Genomic DNA, 21,551 nt, shown 5'->3' with positions numbered 1-21,551 from the left:
CCCAGATCACCTTCTTTGGTTTCTTCTTGGAAGTCAACTCATTCAAGGGGGCAACAATGGTGCCATACCCCTTTACAAAACGTCTGTATTAGCTTGTTAGGCCCAAAAAGGCCCTCACCTCAGCCTGGGTTTTGGGAGGCTCCCAAGCGAGACTGGTGTCAATTTTTGGCTCAGGGGTGCTACCTGCCCACTCCCTACCTGGTGTCCCAAATACACCACTGAACCCTGCCCTATCTGGCACTTACTGGCCTTAATAGTGAGACCTGCGTTTTTCAGGGCTTCCAACACTCTGCAGAGCTGCTGCAGGTGTTTCTCCCAAGTAGAACTAAACACTTCAATGTCGTCCAGGTATGCTGCATTGAAATCATCCAGCCCAGTCAACACCTGGTTGACCAACCTTCGAAAGGTGGCAGGGGCATTTTTCATCCCAAATGGCATCACTTTAAACTGGAAGTGCCCATCTAGGGTAGAAAATGCTGACCTCTCCTTGGCCCCCTCAGTTAAGGCAATCTGCCAATACCAACGTCAAGTCAAAGGTACTAAGGTACCTGCCAGCTACTAACCGATCAACCAGCTCATCAGGTCAGGGGATGGGGTGCGCATCGGTTTTAGTGACCGCACTGAGACCCCAGTAATCCACACAGAACCGGACTTCTGGTGTGGCAGCAGGGGCAGCAGCCTTTGGGACCAAGACCACTGGGCTGCCCCAAGGACTGCTACAAAACTCAATTAGCCCTGGGTTAAAGTCTTTGATACTTTATCTTTGATGCTAGCCCTGACCTTTTCATTCACCCTGCAAACCTTCTGTTTAATAGGTGGACTGTCCCCAGTGTCCACATCATGTGTACACAGGTGTGTGAGCCCTGGGATCAAGGAGAACAGGGAGGCAAACTGACCCAACACCTGACAACAGTCCCTCTGTTGTTTTGAGGTCAGGGAGGGGGAGAGGTTCACTCCCTCCACAGACCCATCCTTGTCTACAGCAGACAGGAGGTTCAAAAGAGGATAACTCTCTTCTTCCACCCCATCATCTGTTGCAAGGAGCATGGACAGTTCAGTCAAAGTGTGGCTTGAGGTGGTTCACATGCAGGACCCTGGGAGTGCAAATGTTCACCATGTAGGTGACTTCGCTCTTGCGCTCCACTACCTCAAATGGCCCAGTCCACTTGTTCTAGAGCGCCCTAGGCTCCACTAGCGCCATCACCCACACCTTATGTCCAGGTTGAAACTCGACCAGAGTGGCATTCTGATCATACCACCGTTTCATGTCCTCATGGCTTGCTTCTAGGTTCTCCTGTGGGACAGTTTGAAAGAAGACATCATGGTTTCTAAAAGCCAGCATGCAATTGAATACATCCTGGGAGGTTTACTGGGGTCTTTCTCTAAGACCTCTTTCACCACACTCAAAGGTCCCTGACAGGGTGGTCATACAGTAGCTCAAAAGGACTAACGGCAAGCCCTTTTTGAGGCACCTCCCTGTAGGTGAACAGAAGGCATGGCAAAAGGACAACCCACTTACGCCTCAAGGGCTCTGACAGGCCCATAATAATGCCTTTTAAGGTGCAGTTGAACCTTTCAATCAGAGCTTTGTTTTGGGGGTGGTAAGGAGTGGTGAATTTATATGTTACCTGACACGCCTGCCACAGAGACTTCATCTAGGTAGATATGAATTTTGTACCCCTATCAGATACCACTATTAAGGCCAGTAAGTGCCAGATAGAGCAGGGTTCAGTGGTGTATTTGGGAAACCAGGTAGGGAGTAGGCAGGTAGCACCCCTGAACCATATATTGACACCATTCTGGCTTGGGAGCCTCCCAAAACCCAGGCTGAGGTGAGGGCCTTTTTGGGCCTAACAAGCTAATACAGACGTTTTGTAAAGGGGTATGGCACCATTGTTGCCCCCTTGAATGAGTTGACTTCCAAGAAGCAACCAAAGAAGGTGATCTGGACAAAGTCTTACCAGACAGCTTTTGATCATCCCCTGAAGGCAGCCATGTGCACAGCACATGTGCTGAAGGCACCTGATTTCTCCAAGGAGTTTGCTGTGCAAACTGATTCCTCAGAGCATGGTATAGGAGCAGTGTTATGACAGCTAAATGAAGAGGGCCTACATCAACCTTTAGTCTTCGTTAGCAGGAGGTTACTTCCCAGGAAATGTAGATGGAGTGCAATAGAACCTGGAGCTTTTGCTGTGTTCTGGGCGCTGAAGAAGCTAAGACTCTTCTTAGGTGGGACTCACTTTCAGGTTCAGGTGGACCACAGGCCCCTCAGATGGTTAATGCAGATGAGGGGTGAGAATCCTAAACTGTTCAGGTGATCCTTTTCCCTACAGTGGATGGATTTTATGGTGGAACACCACCCTGGTATAGAACACACCAATGCTGATGGTCTGTCCAGATTCGCCTTAGTGATGAGAAATCCCATGAGGTTGGGTAGTCTCTCCCCACTTTCAGCTGGTGGGACACGTTAGACTTGGCATCCTTGGCGTGGTCTTCCCTAACTTTCTTGCCTCTGTTTCCCAGGTTGTTGATGTGTGCTGAACTCTGTTTTTGCTGTTTTTGATACTCTGGGCACTTTACCACTGCTAACCAGTGCTAAAGTGCAAGTGCTCCTATGTAAAATGTATGTGCAATTGGCTTATCTATTATTGACATATTTGATTTACTAGTAAGTCCCTAGTAAAGGGCACTAGAGGTGCCCAGGGCCTGTAAATTAAATGCTACTAGTGGGCCTGCAGCACTGATTGTGCCGTCCACATAAGTAGCCCTGTAAACATGGCTCAGAACTGTCACTGCAGTGTCTGTGTGTCCAGTTTTAAACTGCCAATTCGACTTGGCAAGTCTACCCACTTTCCAGGCCTAAACCTTCCCTTTTTATACATGTAAGGCACCCCTAAGGTGGGCCCTAGGTAGACCCATGGGCATGGTGCAGTCTATGTTAAAGGTGGGATATGCTAAATACTGCTAAATCCAGTCTTCACTGTTGCAAGGCCTATCTCTCTCATAGGTTAACATGGGAGCTGTCTTTAAATATTATTAAAGTGCAGCTTCCCTTTGAGAGCAGATAGAAATATGGAGTCTAGGGTCTCTGAACTCACAATATAAAAATACATCTTTTTGTGAAGTTGGTGTTTAGATTATTAGTTTGAAAATGCCACTTTTAGAAAGTGGACATTTTCTTGCTCAAACCATTCTGTGACTCCACCTGTTTGTGGTTTCCCTGTCTGGGTCAGTTTGGCAGTTGGGCTGTTTGCATCTCTCCTCTAGACAGTGATACCAAGGGAGCTGGGGTGTAGCCTGCATATCCTGATGAGTCATCTGTGCGAGGAGGGGGAGGAAGGAGTGGTGACTCACACCTGAAAGGGCTGTGTCTGCCCTCACACAATGCAGTCTCCAACTCCCTGGTGTGTGTCTTGGGCTTGGCCTGGGCAAGGTGGGATCTTGTAAACAACAGAGACTTTCCTTTGAAGTAGGCCTACTTAAAAGGCAGAAAGGGGTATACGTATTGAACCCCAAACCCCTGAAAGTTAGATCACTTCTGGATTCAAGAGGAACCTCTGCCAACGAGAAGAGCTGAAGATCTGAGGAGAAGTGTTGCTTCTGCCTGTGAAAGGGGACAAAGACTGGACTTTGTTGTTGTGAGAAAGTAGCCTCTCTCCAGCATGGTTATCCCCATTTTTGGCCTGTTTGTCAGTGTACTTGACTGTGTCACTGGGATCCTGCTAACCAGGACCCCACTGGTTATGCCCTCTCTTTTCCCAAATTTGTCACTACCCACTGGTAACCCAGTATTTTATCCCAAATTGGCATACTGGTGCCCTCTTATAAGTCCCTAGTATATGGTACCTAGGTACCTAGGGCATTGGGATTCCAGGGGATCTCTATGCGCTGCAGCATTACTTTTGCCACCCATAGGGAGCCTATGCAAAAGCTTATACAGGACTGCCATTGCAGCCTGCGTGAAGTGGCGCATGCACCATTTCACAGCCATTTACACTGCACCATCTCACTTATAAGTAACCTGTATGTCAGGCCTTCCAACCCTGAAGGCTGGGTGCAAATGACCTGTGTGTGAGGGCACCTCTGCACTAGCAGAGGTGCCCCCACATTGTTCAGGACCAATTTCCCAGAGTGTGGGGAGGCAATTTTACCCGTGCACTGGACATAGGTCAATACCTATGTCCAGCTTCACATTGGTAACTCCAGATATGGCCATGTAAGGTGTCTAATATCTGGAAATTTTACCCCAATACTGATTCTAGTGTTGGTTGTATTATTCCATGCACTCTGGGGGCTCTACAGTGGACCCCCAGTACTGCCATACCAGCCTTCTGAGGTTTTCCTGGCAGCCCCAGCTGCTGTCACCTCACAGACAGGTTTCTGTCCTCCTGTTGCTTGAGCATCTCAAGCCCAGGAAGGCAGAACAAAGCATTTCCTTTGGGAGAGGGGTGTTACACCCTCTCCCTTTGGAAATAGGTGTTACAGGCATGGGAGGGGTAGCCCCCCAGAGCCTCTGGAAATGCTTTGAAGGGTGCAGATGCTGCCCTCCTTGCATAATCCAGTCTACACCAGTTCAGGGTCCCCAAGCCCCTGCTCTGGAGTGAAACTGGGCAAAGGAAAGGATAGTGACCACTCCCCTGTCCATTACCACCCCAGGGGTGGTTTCCAGAGCTCTTCCAGAGTGTCCCTGGGTTTTGCCATCTTGGATTCCAAGGTGGTGGGGCACTCTGGGAGCATCTCAGTGGCCAGTGCCAGTAGGGGAAGTCAAAGCCCTCCTCTGATAGGTGCTTGCCTGTGTATCTGACTAGTCCCCCTTTCAGGGCTATTTAGGGTCTCCCCTCTGAGTGTTTCCTCAGATTTGGATTGCAAGACTCCAGTAGGAATCCTCTGCATCCTTTACTTCACCTTCTACCGATGAAACTGTATCTGGACCCTCCAGGAACTCGACAAGATGCAACAAAGATGCAAAAGACGACTTCTGCAACATTGTATCTTCAGCTCCTGCCAGCAACTGCAACTGTTGCCAGGTCGTGCATCCTCTGAGGACTGCCTGTCTTCAGCCTGCACCAGAAGAATGAAGGCATCTCCCTTGAAGTGAAGGAGTCACTTCCCTGCTTCAGCAGGAACCTCTCTGGGGGGATGACCGATGGCGTGGTCCCCTCTCCTGATGAAGTGCGTGGATCTAGCAACACGGGTAGTAGACTGAAGTTGTCCTGATGGTCAGAAGGTCCAGCTGTCCAACTTTGGTGGAGGTAAGAGTTTGCCTCCGCACACAAGTCAGTACCCCCTTGCACCCTGTGATTTGCAGTTGCCAAGGCATGTGTGTGACCTTCCACAAAGTTCTTGATGCACAGCTCTGGCTCCCAGCACTTCTTCCTGCAATGCACAGCTTTCTGAGTGGTTCTCCGGCGGTGTGGGATCCCTCTATGTCATGCTGCATGGGCCTCCATTTGCACCTTCTTTGTCCCCATGATATCGGACTCTGAGACGTGCTGCCTGTTCTTCCGAGGGCTCTCTGAGTAGCTGAGTGCCTCTCTGTCTCCCCTGCCTGGGTAGAGGCCACCAGGTCCCTCCTGGTCCCGGGCAGTGCCATGTTTTGCTAACCACAATCTTTGTGTTGTGCCAAGGCTTGTTGGTGGAATCCAACGATGCAAACCAGACTAAAGGTTGATGTAGGCCCTCTTCATTTAGCTGTCATAACACTGCTCCTATACCATGCTCTGAGGAATCAGTTTGCACACAAACTCCTTGGAGAAATCCGGTGCCTTCAGCACAGGTGCTGTGCACATGGCTGCCTTCAGGGGATCAAAAGCTGTCTAGTAAAACTTTGTCCAGATCACCTTCTTTGGTTGCTTCTTGAAAGTCAACTCATTCAAGAGGGCAACAATGGTGCCATACCCCTTTACAAAATGTCTGTATTAGCTTGTTAGGCCCAAAAATGCCCTCACCTCAGCCTGGGTTTTGGGAGGCTCCCAAGCCAGAATGGTGTCAATTTTTGGCTCAGGGGTGCTACCTGCCCACTCCCTACCTGGTGTCCCAAATACACCACTGAACCCTGCCCTATCTGGCACTTACTGGCCTTAATAGTGAGACCTGCGTTTTGCAGGGCTTCCAACACTCTGCAGAGGTGCTGCAGGTGTTTCTCCCAAGTAGAACTAAACACTGCAATGTTGTCCAGGTATGCTGGATTTAAATCATCCAGCCCAGTCAACACCTGGTTGACCAACCTTCGAAAGGTGGCAGGGGCATTTTTCATCCCAAATGGCATCACTTTAAACTGGAAGTGCCCATCTGGGGTAGAAAATGCTGACCTCTCCTTGGCCCCCTCAGTTAAGGCAATCTGCCAATACCGACGTCAACTCAAAGGTACTAAGGTACCTGCCAGCTACTAACCGATCAACCAGCTCATCAGCTCAGGGGATGGGGTGCTCATCGGTTTTAGTGACTGCACTGAGACCCCAGTAATCCACACAGAACCAGCGTTCTGATGTGGCAGCAGGTGCAGCAGCCTTTGGGACCAAGACCACTGGGCTGCCCCAAGGACTGCTACAAAACTCAATTAGCCCCGGGTTAACGTCTTTGATACTTTATCTTTGATGCTAGCCCTGACCTTTTCAGTCACCCTGTAAACCTTCTGTTTAATAGGTGGACTGTCCCCAGTGTCCACATCATGTGTACACAGGTGTGTGACCCCTGAGATCAAGGAGAACAGGGAGGCAAACTGACCCAACACCTGACAACAGTTCCTCTGTTGTTCTGAGGTCAGGGAGGGGGAGAGGTTCACTCCCTCCACAGACCCATCCTTCTCTACAGCAGACAGGAGGTTCAAAAGAGGATCACTCTCTTCTTCCACCCCATCATCTGTTGAAAGGAGCATGGACAGTTCAGTCAAAGTGTGGCTTGAGGTGGTTTACATGCAGGACCCTGGGAGTGCAAAAGTTCACCAGGTAGGTGACTTCGCTCTTGCGCTCCACTACCTCAAATGGCCCAGTCCACTTGTTCTAGAGCGCCCTAGGACACTAGCGCCATCACCCACATCTTATGTCCAGGTTGAAACTCGACCAGAGTGGCATTCTGATCATACCACCGTTTCATGTCCTCATGGCTTGCTTCTAGGTTCTCCTGTGGGACAGCTCGAAAGCAGGCAGCATGGTTTCTAAAAGCCAGCATGTAATTGAATACATCCTGGGAGGTTTACTGGGGTCTTTCTCTAAGACCTCTTTCACCACACTCAAAGGTCCCCTGACAGGGTGGCCATACAGTAGCTCAAAAGGACTAACGCCAAGCCCTTTTTGAGGCACCTCCCTGTAGGTGAACAGAAGGCATGGCAAAAGGACATCCCACTTACGCCTCAAGGGCTCTGACAGGCCCATAATAATGCCTTTTAAGGTGCAGTTGAACCTTTCAATCAGAGCTTTGTTTTGGGGATGGTAAGGAGTGGTGAATTTATATGTTACCTCACACGCCTGCCACAGAGACTTCATCTAGATAGATATGAATTTTGTACCCGTATCAGATACCACTATTAAGGCCAGTAAGTGCCAGATAGGGCAGGGTTCAGTGGTGTATTTGGGACACCAGGTAGGGAGTGGGCAGGCAGCACCCCTGAGCCATAAATTGACACCATTCTGGCTTGGGAGCCTCCCAAAACCCAGGTTGAGGTGAGGGCCTTTCTGGGCCTACCAAGCTAATACAGACGTTTTGTAAAGGGGTATGGTACCATTGTTGCCCCCTTGAATGAGTTGACTTCCAAGAAGCAACCAAAGAAGGTGATCTGGACAAAGTCTTACTAGACAGCTTTTGATCCCCTGAAGGCAGCCATGTGCACAGCACCTGTGCTGAAGGCACCTGATTTCTCCAAGGAGTTTGCTGTGCAAACTGATTCCTCAGAGCATGGTATAGGAGCAGTGTTATGACAGCTAAATGAAGAGGGCCTACATCAACCTTTAGTCTTCATTAGCAGGATGTTACTTCCCAGGAAATGTAGATGGAGTGCAATAGAACCTGGAGCTTTTGCTGTGTTCTGGGCGCTGAAGAAGCTAACACCCTACTTGAGTGGGACTCACTTCCAGGTTCAGGTGGATCACAGGCCCCTCCGATGGTTAATGCAGATGAGGGGTGAGAATCCTAAACTGTTGAGGTGATCCTTTTCCCTACAGGGGATGGATTTTATGGTGGACCCCGCCCTGGTATAGAACACACAAATGCTGATGGTCTGTCCAGATTCGCCTTAGTGATGAGAAATCCCATGAGGTTGGGTAGTCTCTCCCCACTTTCAGCTGGTGGGACACGTTAGACTTGGCATCCTTGGCGTGGTCTTCCCTAACTTTCTTGCCTCTGTTTCCCAGGTTGTTGATGTGTGCTGAACTCTGTTTTTGCTGTTTTTGATACTCTGGGCACTTTACCACTGCTAACCAGTGCTAAAGTGCAAGTGCTCCTATGTAAAATGTATGTGCAATTGGCTTATCTATTATTGACATATTTGATTTACTAGTAAGTCCCTAGTAAAGGGCACTAGAGGTGCCCAGGGCCTGTAAATTAAATGCTACTAGTGGGCCTGCAGCACTGATTGTGCCATCCACATAAGTAGCCCTGTAAACATGGCTCAGAACTGTCAATGCAGTGTCTGTGTGTGCGGTTTTAAACTGCCAATTCGACTTGGCAAGTCTACCCTCTTTCCAGGCCTAAACCTTCCCTTTTTATGCATGTAGGGCACCCCTAAGGTGGGCCCTAGGTAGACCCATGGGCAGGGTGCAGTCTATGTTAAAGGTGGGATATGCACTGATGTGTGTTACATGCCCTAACAGTGAAATACTGCTAAATCCAGTCTTCACTGTTGCAAGGCCTATCTGTCTCATAGGTTAACATGGGAGCTGTCTTTAAATATTATTAAAGTGCAGCTTCCCTTTGAGAGCAGATAGAAATATGGAGTCTAGGGTCTCTGAACTCACAATATAAAAATACATCTTTTAGTGAAGTTGGTTGTAGATTATTAGTTTGAAAATGCCACTTTTAGAAAGTGGACATTTTCTTGCTTAAACCATTCTGTGACTCCACCTGTTTGTGGTTTCCCTGTCTGGGTCAGTTTGGCAGTTGGACTGTTTGCATCTCTCCTCTAGACAGTGATACCAAGGGAGCTGGGGTGTAGCCTGCATATCCTGATGAGTCATCTGTGCGAGGAGGGGAGGAAGGAGTGGTGACTCACACCTGAAAGGGCTGTGTCTGCCCTCACACAATGCAGTCTCCAACTCCCTGGTGTGTGTCTTGGGCTTGGCCTGGGCAAGGTGGGATCTTGTAAACAACAGAGACTTTCCTTTGAAGTAGGCCTACTTAAAAGGCAGAAAGGGGTATACGTATTGAACCCCAAACCCCTGAAAGTTAGATCACTTCTGGATTCAAGAGAAACCTCTGCCAACGAGAAGAGCTGAAGATCTGAGGAGAAGTGTTGCTTCTGCCTGTGAAAGGGGACAAAGACTGGACTTTGTTGTTGTGAGAAAGTAGCCTCTCTCCAGCATGGTTATCCCCATTTTTGGCCTGTTTGTCAGTGTACTTGACTGTGTCACTGGGATCCTGCTAACCAGGACCCCACTGGTTATGCCCTCTCTTTTCCCAAATTTGTCACTACCCACTGGTAACCCAGTATTTTATCCCAAATTGGCATACTGGTGCCCTCTTATAAGTCCCTAGTATAAGGTACCTAGGTACCTAGGGCACTGGGATTCCAGGGGATCTCTATGCGCTGCAGCATTACTTTTGCCACCCATAGGGAGCCTATGAAAAAGCTTCTACAGGACTGCCATTGCAGCCTGCGTGAAGTGGCGCATGCACCATTTCACAGCCATTTACACTGCACCATCTCACTTATAAGTAACCTGTATGTCAGGCCTTCCAACCCTGAAGGCTGGGTGCAAATGACCTGTGTGTGAGGGCACCTCTGCACTAGCAGAGGTGCCCCCACATTGTTCAGGACCAATTTACCAGAGTGCGGGGAGGCCATTTTACCCGTGCACTGGACATAGGTCAATACCTATGTCCAGCTTCACATTGGTAACTCCGGATATGGCCATGTAAGGTGTCTAATATCTGGAAATTTTACCCCAATACTGATTCTAGTGTTGGTTGTATTATTCCATGCACTCTGGGGGCTCTACAGTGGACCCCCAGTACTGCCATACCAGCCTTCCGAGGTTTTCCTGGCATCCCCAGCTGCTGCCACCTCACAGACAGGTTTCTGTCCTCCTGTTGCTTGAGCATCTCAAGCCCAGGAAGGAAGAACAAAGCATTTCCATTGGGAGAGGGGTGTTACACCCTCTCCCTTTGGAAATAGGCTTTACAGGCATGGGAGGGGTAGCCCCCCAGAGCCTCTGGAAATGCTTTGAAGGGTGCAGATGCTGCTCTCCTTGCATAATCCAGTCTACACCAGTTCAGGGTCCCCAAGTCCCTGCTCTGGTGTGAAACTGGGCAAAGGAAAGGAGAGTGACCACTCCCCTGTCCATTACCACCCCAGGGGTGGTGCCCAGAGCTCTTCCAGAGTGTCCCTGGGTTTTGCCATCTTGGATTCCAAGGTGGTGGGGCACTCTGGGAGCATCTGAGTGGTCAGTGCCAGCCGGTGAAGTCAAAGCCCTCCTCTGATAGGTGCTTGCCTGTGTATCTGACTAGTCACCCTTTCAGGGCTATTTAGGGTCTCCCCTCTGAGTGCTTCCTCAGATTTGGATTGCAAGACTCCATTAGGAATCCTCTGCATCCTTTACTTCACCTTCTACCGATGAAACTGCATCTGGACCCTCCAGGAACTCTACAAGCTGCAACAAAGATGCAAAAGACGACTTCTGCAACATTGTATCTTCAGCTCCTGCCAGCAACTGCAACTGTTGCCAGGTCGTGCATCCTCTGAGGACTGCCTGTCTTCAGCCTGCACCAGAAGAATGAAGGCATCTCCCTTGAAGTGAAGGAGTCATTTCCTCCTTCAGCAGGAACCTCTCTGCAGCGATGACCGATGGCGTGGGCCCCTCTCCTGATGAAGTGCGTGGATCTAGCAACGCGGGTAGTAGACTGAAGTTGTCCTGATGGTCAGAAGGTCCAGCTGTCCAACGTTGGTGGAGGTAAGAGTTTGCCTCCCCATGCAAGACAGTACCCCCTTGCACCCTGTGATTTGCAGTTGCCAAGGCATGTGTGTGACCTTCCACAAAGTTTTTGATGCACAACCCTGGCTCCCAGCACTTCTTCCTGAAATGCACAGCTTTCTGAGTGGTTCTCCGGCGGTGTGGGATCCCTCTATGTCATGCTGCATGGGCCTCCATTTGCACCTTCTTTGTCCCCATGATGTCGGACTCCGGGACGCGCTGCCTGTTCTTCCGAGGGCTCTCTGAGTAGCTGAGTGCCTCTCTGTCTCCCCCGCCTGGGTAGAGGCCACCAGGTCCCTCCTGGTCCCGGGCAGTGCCATGTTTTGCTAACCACAATCTTTGTGTTGTGCCAAGGCTTGTTGGTGGAATCCAACGATGCAAACCAGACTGCAATCATCCATACAGTGTGGGACATATTCTGCACCAACCAGGAACCTGCAACCATCTACTTGGGTGCAGAACTGACTGTTCTTCTTCACAGGTGGTTCTTCTTTTGCACCTTCATCCCGGTTAGCAGGGGTTCCTGTTCTCCCTGGATTCTTCAGTGCTTCTTGGACTTGGTCCCCTTCTTCCACAGGTCTTCAGGTCCAGGAATCCATCATTGGTGTCTTGCAGTCTCTTCTGGTTCTTGCATTATTTTCTATCACAACTTCTTTTGTGTTCTAGGAAACTTACTGTGATTCACTCCTGTTTTCCTGGGCTCTGGGTTGGGTTCTATTACTTGCCTTTGGCTTTTTCTTACACTCCCTGCACGCCTCTACACACTTTACCTGCCTGGGTGGGAAACCGACTTTTGCATTCCACTATTTTGGTATATGGTTTGTGTTCACCCTAGACTCATTGCAACCTATTGTGATTTTCACTATTTGCACTGTTTTCCAACTGTTTTTACAGCTATTGCTGCATTCTAGTGAATATACTGTGTATATTAGTTACCTCCTAAGGGAGTATAGTCTCTAAGGTATTTTTTGCATTGTATCAGTAAAAATAAAGTAGCTTTATTTTTATAACGCTGAGTAATTTCTTTCATGTGTGTGAGTACTGTGTGACTAGAGTAGTATTGCAAGAGCTTTGCATGTCTCCTAGATAAGCCTTGGCTGCTCCGCTACAGCTACCACTTGAAAGTCTGGCTTCTAGACACTGACTACAATTTACTAATAAGGAATAAATGGACATGGTATAAGGTGTAAGTACCCTTGGTACCAACTACAAACCAGGACAACCTTCTACAGTTGTGCATTCCTGCTTGACAATAATCTCAAGAAGCTTAACTGAGCTTGCCTCCTGTTTTGAAGTATCAGGGCCATCAAACACTTCCTCTACCAGCACCTGGAATCTCTGCTGAGACTCCTTCCCTGCCAAGTGGTGCCCTATCCAGTCCCTGGGCACTTGAAAGGTGAAGTTGGCAGATAAGAGCGGAAAAGCCATGCACAGAACACTGTGTGTGGAAATTTATAACGCACCATCTGCAACGCGCTGATAAACGACGCACCACCGGCCTCACAGCTAAAATCGGCACTTCACCTGTAACAGGGCTAGAAGATCAACACATTGTAGCTGGAGAAATGATGTGCAACACCTGCTTGCAGCTGCTGATAATGACGCAAACCCCACGCAGTGCGGTTTTCTAACATCATGCAACAGGATTTTCCATGCATCATCCCTGGGCCTCAAAGTCAACCTGACCCTGAGCGGATCTGAGGTGCCCCATCCAGAAATCGGCACATCGCTCTCTTGTGAGGGAGAAGAAACAACGCATTGCCGACCTGACCGGAGAAGAAAACGACTCACTGCCCCCCTTGCGAGGAAGGAATCAACGCATTGCTGCCTTTTTCCGATACATGCTCTCCCGTGTGGCTTTTTTTTTTTTTACATTAACCAGGTACTTTGTGTAACAACAGCATTCTCTCTTTTTTCTAAGTATTAATACTCTTATTATTTGTAAAATTCATACTTGACTTGTGTAAATTGGATTTTTGTCATTTTGGTCTTGTTTTATTTAGATAAATATCACCTATTTTGCTAAACTGGTGGTCTCCATTTTGCAGTGTTTCCACTGTATTACTGTGTGTGTTGGTATGAATACTTTACACATTGCTTCTGAACTTAAGCCTCTCTGCTCATGCCAAGTTACCAAGGTGGTGAGCAGGGGTTAACCGAGTGTTATTCTCCTTTATCCTGACTACAGTGAGCGTCCTTGTTTGGACAGGGGGAAACCTGACTGCCAACCAAGGACCCCACTTCTAACAGCCATCGACAGAGTGGTCATTCTTGGCGGAGGCAGAGGTTCAAATGCAGGCTTTCGTTTATGAAATCACCAACATCTAAACTCAACGGGTTGACCCACCCAGCGGCAGACGGGTTTTCAATTGAAAAGTCAATGGCGGGAGCATGACTGCCAACATCTAATCAGGCCCAATGTGATGTTTCAACTGGAGCAAACCCCTAGGTCCTTTTCCAAGGGTACATGACTGGGGTGGCACCACTTAGTAGGACACGGTCACAAACAGATGAGCCCAAGGGTTGGAACAGGAGGGTTTTAAGTCTTTTGTGTCCCTGAGACTTATAAAACAGGAGGCAAGTGAACAAGCCTTTGGAGTCACTCTGGTTTCAAGTGATGCAGGTCTCTTCCTTTTCAACCAGGCATGGGAACAGCAGGCAGCAGGGCAACTCAGCAAGGCAAGAGTCCAACAGGGATCCAGGAGAGTACCATTCCCTTAAACTACACAGCAGTCCTTCTTCCTGGCAGGTTCTTCACAGGTCCAGAAGTGTACTTATTCAGCGGGGTCAGAAACCCAGTACTTATAACCATTTGTGCCTTTGAATTGGAGGGGATTTAAAAGAAGGGTCTTTGAAGTACACAGAGGTTGTTTCTACTGGCCCTGACTCCAGACTATCAGTAGGGGGTAATAAGCCCTTTGTGGGGTATAGGCACTACCTATTCAGGTGTATATGTCAGACCCTTTCTGCCCAGAAAAAGTCATCAGAATGTAGATGAATGCTCAGACACATCTAACCTTCCTGTGTTTGTGGCTGTCTAGTAGGAATGCACAAAGTGTAGCTGTCACCCACCCCAGATTTGTATTAGAGATAGCCTTCAGGCACACAGAGCTGTAAGAGCAGAGAAATGGCCTCTTAACAAAAGTGGCTTTTCTGAAATTGTAATATTAAATTCAGCTTTACCAGTAAAGGGGATTTAGCATTACCATTCCAATGATGTGAAGCATGACAAAATACTTCTTCTCAATCTGGAATCACAGCTTGAGATTGTAATAAGGAATTTCCTATATTAACCGATGAGAGGGGTAGGGGTCACATTAATGAAAAATTAATTTGGGAGTTTTTCACTACCAGGACATGAAAAATGTAAAATGTTCTACCTTCTACTTAGAGAACACCCTGCCATATACGATACTAAGGGCTTACCTTAGGGTTGACTTATGTATAATAAAAGGTGAGTTTAAGGCTTGGAAAAGGGTTTTAAATGCCAAGCCGAGTTGGCAGTAAAATTGTGCATATGGGCTGTGCTATGGTTAAGGGACTTGTTAGGTAGGTGGCACATTTATTGCTGCAGGCCTATTAGTAACATTTAATTTACAGGCCCTGGACATGTCTAGTGCACTTTACTGGGGACTTATAAGTAAGTTAAATATGCTCTTTGGGTATAACCAATGTTACCATGTTTAGAAGAGAGAGTACATTAACTTTTGCACTGGTTAGCAGTGGTAAAGTGCTCAGAGTCCTAAACCCAACAAAAATGAAGTCAGAAAAAGAGTGGGAGGAAGAGAAACCTTTTCGGGTGACCCTTCAGGGAGGTCCATTTTCCAACAGTATGCTGACTGAGCTTAGGATAAATTTCAGAGGTTTATTGTACCAAAATTAATATCATTTTTTCAACAACTACACAAATTTCATAGGCCTCTAAAAGTATGTTTTCCTGAAGAAAATCCTCCAAAATTGTTTCTCAGTGGATTAATTATTTACGCATTTTTTAAGATTCTAGAGCCAAAAGTAATTTTAGAGAAGTACCGCCCACATTAGAGTATCTCATATCAGCAGGTATAGACATTTGAATATTCCTTTGTCCGCTCAGATAAGTCATATATCTCAGAAGCTCTTCCTTGTTGGATATTCCATAGAAATGCACCTTGAGGAACAACAACATCCAAAAGTACTACAGATGTGGCGTACTGTTTAGTATATGAATATAAAGACACAAGTAATGCAAAGATTTATGATAAATCTAAACAAGCAAAACTAACATTTCTAATATCTATATTTGTTGAGATAAGATTTATGCATTTATAAGAAATCAATATTACAATGACATCCATTACATTGATATGAAAAGTAAAAAAATGGGATTTCAACAATTTTGAGATTTTGCAATGTTGTGAAATTTGTTAGGTTTACTTAGAAATGCGACTATACTGTAACAATATGTTAATCCAGAAACAAAAACAAAGAAAAGGTGTTTATGTAATTTTTCAGAGCAAGGTACCTATTTCGATCTCTGCTGATGGGCAAATTATTTCATATTATGAAGGCTTGCACCAATGATGGAAATAACCAGTTCTATAATACAGAAACATCAACAGAGAATTTGAACATTTCAAGTGACAAAACATTCCCTAACATCCTCTGTACTTGCTGCAAAATGTTGCAACAAATCTCCCCTCTGCACATTCATGACCAAGATAAACAATGTATACAAAGGCAAAAACTGACATAAAACAGCTGAGTACAAAACCCTGTAAATATCTAGAAACCTTTGTTTTTCTCTATCCTCTAGCTTCCAAACTATTCTTTGTAACATATACTTTATCAACTAGCATCTCTCTGTTCATATTCCCTCAAATGCCACTGTCCAGTTCAGTGCCACCATTTCTGGTTTCGACTATTGTCTCAGCTTTCTTGTAATATGGCCCAACTAACCCATGATCCTGGGGCTACCTCGGATATTGACTGACTATGTCTCACCAACCTTTGCACAGCTACAGCAGCCATGAACTTTCCATCTAATTCACCTTGCCCAGGCTCTCTTCTTTTATCGGACCCACAACCTGGAACTATTAATAATACCACAAGTTTATTTAAGGCGAACCCCGTTGCCAGTTACGTCCAAGTTGATACTACCACGAACTCAAGCATCTCTTGTGCCCAGCACACAGCAAAACTTTTGTCCTGGAATGTGGCTGGCTTTAACAGCAAACTTGTTGACACTGAGTGGGAGGCATTCGTCGGAAATTTTAACGTCTGCATGTTCCAGGAAACATGGGCAACGCATTGTACATACAAACAAGGGTATAGCTCTTTTTTCAAGCCTGCTAAGCCATCTTTAGCTGGCAGGGCGGCAGGGGGTTTAATCACATGGGTAAAATCTACAGAGGGGAGTGGTACAAAGGAGATATATGTGGATTCCCATGATATTTTGGCCGTTGCTATCTACCCAGCCTCAGGCTCTCCTGTCCTTTGTCTAAATATTTATAGCAGACCGGGACCCTCAAATCACCGATCTCCCACTGTCGAGCTATTGAATATCTTAATCTCAGACCTTTGCCTCAAATATCATATCATAATAGCTGGTGACTTTAACGTTCTACTTGAACTTAATGCAGATCACATAGAGGTCATGCAGTCTGAAGATAGTGTATGGAATATCCCTCCTCTTGCGACTTCTCATTCTACCCAGCAAAATTCATATAAACCATGCGTTAGGGCCTCACAGATAGTGGATCTCATGATATCCCATGGCCTTCGTTTGGGTAATGGCCGCTTTCCAGCGGACATTCCGGCCAGACCAACCTTCTTCAGGGGCTCATATAGCAACAAATTGGATTATATCCTCTTTGATTTAAGACTATGGCACCATATTCTAGACCTAGAGGTGGGCTTTCCCCATACTAGTGATCATGCTCCCCTCCAGATCACATACAAGAGACCTCTCCTAGTAGGGGTCGCATTTCCTCCTGTCTCCTCTACTGCTATGGAGCTGTCTAGTAATAGGCGTACAGTCAGGTGGGACTCCTTTGTGCAATCAAACAAGCTTCAAGGAAAATTGCGTGCCCTAACCTCTTCTCATCAGTTATTTGATACCAACCTTATTCTGGCTCCATTAGAAATATTGCCTCTCCATCTGGACCTTTTTGCCACTTTGAAAGAGCTGTTTACTAAACGTCCTAGGCCACTGACTATCTCCTGTATTCGACCACATACTAAATGGTTCAACAAGAGGTGTAGGGAGGCCAAAAATACTTTGGCCATCGCGCTAAGGACCAAGGACAGATCAGGCATCATCAATGCTAGACGCCATTATGCTTCTACTTGCAATAAAAGTAAACTCGAGTACGAAGAGGGGCTATGGAGCAATTTACTTGAGGCAGCTACCGTCCATGATTCCAAACGGTTCTGGCTCCTAGTTTCCTGTGGTGATCAGAACCGCGCATCTCACCTGGAGTCTTATATCCCTCCTGACATCTGGCTCTCCTACTTTAAGGAATTGTATGGACCATTGCTGGCAAGTCATATTCCTGACATAATTTCGGAGGAGCTAACAACTTTTGACGAGCCCATGTCTTTCTTGTCCCCTTTTACACTGAACGAAACTGTGTCGGCCATTGCAGCCCAGAAAGCAGCAAAAGCCCCTGGGATGGACGGGATCCCCTCTGATATGTTTAAAGTGGACCAGAATACCTGGGGCCCATATATTAACAGACTTTCTAATGCCATCTTGATTAGCAGAATTTATCCTGACTCATGGAAAGAGGTGATCATAGTGCCCATCCATAAGAAAGGAGAGAGGAACAACCCGGGTAATTATAGACCTATCAGCCTCCTCGACAACCTTCAAAAAAAATTCTGTTATCAGTTGTTGAGGAGGCTGAACAAGTGGCTAGTTGAAAATCAAATCTTAAATCATCTACAAGCGGGCTTCAGAGAAAAAATTAGCACATTAGATCAGATATTTCGTTTTACTTCTATTAAATGGAAAGTTGTCGATGTTGACTTAGGCCACCTATATGTAGCATTTGTAGACCTAAAATCGGCCTTTGATCTAGTACCCCGCCACAAACTGTGGGAAGTTCTGTCTAAAATAGGAGTCCCGTGCTCTATTTTAAATATTATCAGGGATCTTTACACTGGCAACTATGGTAGAATTAGATGGGGCCCACAAGGTGAATTAACAGAAAAATTCCTTACTGCCCGAGGTGTAAGACAAGGTTGCGTTCTTGCCCCTACCTTATTCCTTCTCTTCATAAACGCATGCATCCCTTATCTTATGGAGTGCTCTAACGACTCGCCTAAAATAGGAGGGCAGAAGATCCCCTGCCTTCTTTTTGCCGATGACACCCTGCTGGTATCTCAAACAGCCACAGGCCTTTCAACCCTGCTTTCAAGATTCATTGACTATTGCAATGATTATGGGCTTGAAATTAACCGATTAAAAACCAAGTGCATGGTGTTTGGCGATAGGAAAGGCAGAATGAGACGACCTATTTATTTAGAGGGTGCCGCGCTGGAAAGAGTCAGCGACTTTGATTATTTAGGCCTGAAATTAGAAGACTCGCACAAGTGGCAGCGCCACATCCAGAAGGCAACTTTACGATTGCAACAGCGAGCGAGTGGCATTGCAAGATTTGCAGCTAGATCTCCTAGCTTTGCCATGACGCCCGCAGTAGAAATTTATAAACTACAAGCAAGAGGGGGAGCAATTTATGGAGCTGAACTGTGGGGCCACTGTTGCCTAGATGATTTGATAAAAGTGGAGAACTCTTTTTTAAGGTCACTGCTAAGAGTTCCTTCCAGTACCCCACTGCTCCCAATACGCATGGACCTAAATCTCCCTTCTATCAGCCAGATTGTTGCACTCAAGCCCCTGTTGTACTGGATTCGCTTATGGTCAACAGATTCTCTCGTCCATTATAGATGTGCGCTAGTTAACTTGATGGCCAACAACACTAGCTCCAAAATCAAGTGGTGTGCATATGTAGAAAGGACCCTCTCGCTTCTTGGTTTGGGGTCCTATTGGAAGGAACCATTATCTATCCCTAAGAACGCAACCCAGACACTAAAGGATGCTTTCTGGCCCCACGCTCAACTTTCCCAATTGTCCGCTGTCTCGCCATCATCCATGACGGGAAACTTTCTATATTTTAAATGCCATTATGAATTTGCCCAATATATGGATATAGTATCTTCTCCGTTTGCTCGTTCATTATACATCAGATTCAGGGTGGGCTCCCTTCCTTTGCGTTCCCTCACATATAAATGGTCTAATTTTAGTTGTTCTTCTAAGATGTGTCCGATGGGCTGTGCCAGAGAAGAATCAGTAACTCATATTCTCTTCCAATGCCCCGCATACTCCAAACAAAGAGCCCGTTGGATTATTCCTCTGTGCAGAAGTAAGGGTTTTAAAAACTGCTCGCTAGCTTTGAGAATTTTTAAATCTGATTCATCGGTTTTAGTGGTTTGTTGTTTGTCAAAATATTTAGATTCAATCTGGCGTATCAGACTGAACACGCTTAAAAAAGCAGAGGGAAATTTAACAATGAATGTGGCAAGCAACAATTGATGGACTTATCATTGTATGCACATATTACTTTTATTGGTTCAGACGTATTCCCTACCTGTTGTTTTTATCTCGTTTTGTTCTTAGATACTTTTTAAATAGAAACATCCTTTTTATCTGATATGGTTTGCCAGGCTTGTATTTTATTCTTTTACCCACAATGTGTTTTTACGTATAACTATAAGGTGCGATTTTCCAGTAGGGAACTGTTTATGTGTAAATATTTCTCTCTTCTTTTTTCTCTCCTTTTTAATCTTTTATGACTTAAATTGTTTATCATGTAGCTTGCCGTTCCTTTTTTATGTGATGTGCTTTTATGGTATTTATATTTACCGAAATAAAGCTAATGATGATGATGATGACTCCCTTTCAAAGTCTTTTGGGGATTTTTCCAAATATATGTTCACAATTACTGCATCCTTAATATTTCCAGAAAGGACATTTTAAAGTTTCAGTGAGTTTCTATACTTACTTATGTGACTATCCCATTATCCACCGTCACCGATCCTATTTGTGACTCTGTCCATCCACAAATGTTCTCCTAATGAATGTAAAAGTTATTTCTCTCCTGGTATAATTTCTAATTATATGATGTACCCAAACAATTTCTCTTAATACCAGTTTACCCATCTAGTCTTATGGCATTAGCCAGTTGCCTAATGCTCCACAGTGAACGGGTTCATCGTCTCCACCATCTCTTGAGATTATAAGTATGGTCAGTACCAGAAGTTCCTTTCATATGATTAAATGATTTAATGGGCAATGCAAATTGATGTTAAATATTATGCACTGGGTGTGTTTTATTAGTTATAATCATGGAATCATGAATGCAGGAAATTGTGCTCGTTATATGACTGGACTTCTCGTTAAAGGCAACCACACAATCATACAGTAGAGGGTCTCTTGAAAATTGGTTTGTGGTGTGCAATAGTGAGCAGGTTGTCCTCATACAGATGTGTAAAATATGGGGAGAACGTATTATTAAGTCCATGCACATTGAATAATTAGGGTTGCCAAGGATAATGTGACTGAACACAAACATGAGAAGCACTCTGCTTCGGAATGAATATTTGTTTTTCAAGCATCTCTATCTCTTCTCATTACAGATACTGAAACTTCATCTTCTGTCACAGGTAAATGTTCATGTTCTCTTAATCATGTGGCATTGGTCAGTAGGAAGAAATTCACAATATATCACTGAATTATAACAAATTGAAAACAAATAGAAAATACTTGGTATGCCTTTGATGGCATATTGGATATCAGCTTCTAACACATTAGGGCTATAGTAATATCTTAGACCTAATGGTGGTGCATCCAACCATGATTGTTTGAGAGGGCTCTGTGATACAATTGCTTTTTAAATCAGGCTCTTATGCAGGTTCTTCCAAACATTACCCAGGAACTATATGAGGATGTCAAATTCTGGCAAGATGAATGCTGCCCGCTTTTGCATGAAGGGTGATGTATCTTTGAAGTCATGGTGAAAATGATTAAACTCTTGTAAATTAGAGAAAAGGTGTGAGATTTCTCAAAGAAGAAACTCCTATGATATTAATTATCTGAATTACAGACAAAAGATCAATTTACATGAGGCAAGTCCCATCCTCCCTCCATTTGCTTTCCCTGCTTCATTTAGAGTTTGTGGAATGGCCAGCTGTGACTTATATAGGGACAAATAAGCACTCGATTAGAAAGGTATTTGCTGTTAAATATTGACAGGTAGGAAATGTTTTTAAAATGCAGATAAAGAAGAGGTATGGCTTAGAGAGTGGTAAAGGAAGATTTGCAGGGAATGAACTGTGAAGATGAACAAAGAAAAAATTCAACCTAAAATATTGCATTGCATGCATTCACCT

At 45.7% G+C, this 21,551-nt stretch overlaps 1 protein-coding gene across 6 annotated transcripts in view; it reads left to right on the top strand.

Moving 5' to 3' along the window:
- The window catches only part of LOC138300185 (deleted in malignant brain tumors 1 protein-like), a 499,499-nt gene that overhangs the window by 413,586 nt on the left and 64,362 nt on the right, over window positions 1–21,551 (top strand). For all 6 annotated transcript variants that reach the window (XM_069239172.1, XM_069239171.1, XM_069239174.1 and 3 more), the window contains one exon: window positions 20,799–20,825. In XM_069239172.1, coding sequence (XP_069095273.1) covers window positions 20,799–20,825 — 27 coding nt within the window. The remainder of the gene's footprint in view (window positions 1–20,798; window positions 20,826–21,551) is intronic.

This window comes from Pleurodeles waltl, chromosome 6, assembly GCF_031143425.1.
Source record: "Pleurodeles waltl isolate 20211129_DDA chromosome 6, aPleWal1.hap1.20221129, whole genome shotgun sequence".
Taxonomy (NCBI): Eukaryota; Metazoa; Chordata; class Amphibia; order Caudata; family Salamandridae; genus Pleurodeles; species Pleurodeles waltl.
The sequence above is the reverse complement of the archived record's forward strand: the minus strand, read 5'-3'. Positions and strand labels throughout refer to the sequence as shown.